Source organism: Pinus tabuliformis, chromosome 6 (genome assembly GCF_031772625.1).
Source record: "Pinus tabuliformis cultivar Carrire ecotype Pingquan chromosome 6, CPIR1, whole genome shotgun sequence".
Classification (NCBI taxonomy): domain Eukaryota; kingdom Viridiplantae; phylum Streptophyta; class Pinopsida; order Pinales; family Pinaceae; genus Pinus; species Pinus tabuliformis.
The window spans coordinates 209,572,865-209,574,133 of NC_142292.1; the positions used below are offsets into that span (position 1 = coordinate 209,572,865).

The 1,269-nt window shown below is 38.8% G+C and overlaps 1 protein-coding gene across 1 annotated transcript; it reads right to left on the reverse strand.

The window, feature by feature from the left end:
- Positions 1–443: 443 nt before the first annotated feature.
- Positions 444–1,051, reverse strand: LOC149258188 (arabinogalactan protein 20-like). Its single transcript, XM_089370934.1, has 2 exons — positions 791–1,051; positions 444–675 (listed from the first exon to the last, which is right to left on the reverse strand). Exons 1-2 carry the CDS (start codon positions 912–914, stop codon positions 572–574), a joined length of 228 nt encoding a protein of 75 aa, XP_089227060.1. The 5' UTR covers positions 915–1,051; the 3' UTR covers positions 444–571.
- Positions 1,052–1,269: the final 218 nt, after the last annotated feature.

Sequence of the window (1,269 nt, forward strand, 5' to 3'; positions counted from 1 at the left end):
TTAAAAAAAAAATTAATATATCTAATTGTTAAAATTTAATTGTTATATATATATATATATATATATATATATATATATATATATATATATAAAAATATATATAACATAAAAATATGTGTATTAACATTATTTTTATTGAATTAAAAAATTATGTTTTAGAAAAAATAAAAACAGCCATAATTTAGTCCTAAAATTGTTAATTCAAATTTCATTGAAAAGAGTTGAAAATAGAGGGTTAACTCTCAAGAATAATTCAAAGTAGAACCATTAACAACGTCACAATTCTCAGACTAACATCACTAATTACGAATTAAACCAGCGAACCTTCAACAATTTTAAAAAATGAAAGATTACAGAAATATGTATGTACATCAAATCAAATGTATGTACATCTCCAAAACAAAAATAAAAGGACAAAATGAAATTTAAATCAATTCCTCAGATGAGATGAGATGAGTTGTGCACAACATCAAATACGCAAAGCCGACGCTCATGGTTCCATCTATAATACAAAGGGCCAGGCCCCTTTCTCTCCTCTCTGTCAAGAAACGAATAACGGATTGCCAGCCGCTCAGAAGAGATTGTAAGGGAAGGCGTCCAGAGGATGGATGAGGTACGTGAGAGCCAGCGCCAGCAACATGAGCACGTATGCTATCCCTTGGTCGATGGCGGTGCCTGCAACAACAATATACATTCCTTCCATCAATCCCCGTTAAGATATATCAAGATCCCGTAACGAATCCCTTACAGACCCAAATTGCGAAAATAAAATGGAAGGGCGAGATCTTACCGTCGGACGTGGGAGTGGGAGCAGGGGCGGGAGCCTGCGCATTGGCGTAAGCGGCGAAGAGATTTATGGCCAAGAAGGCGACGAAGAGCAACAGTAACGTAACGGAGACTCTGGAGAAGGCCATCTCTGAGAATAACCAGAAACGTCGCTGTCTGATACAAAGAAAATCAAGAAATCAAGAAAACAAGAAGAAAGAAATGTCACTGTCGGATACCAAGAAAACAAGAAAGAAGACCCCAACGCCAAGAGAGCGCAAGAACACCCTCGCAATACACACACAAGTACACCCTCTCCCCCGTAATATAAACCATCAAACCGCCGTCTCCGGGTACTGGAATAGCGCCATTCACGCAATCATCTTCCCTCACATGCTTACGTGTCACGCCCACGACGTCACACCCAGCCATGACAGGTCATGTCAATGTCCGTGCCAGCTGTCTATTCGTTAGACACATAAAATGAGGTGCACATATCCCATG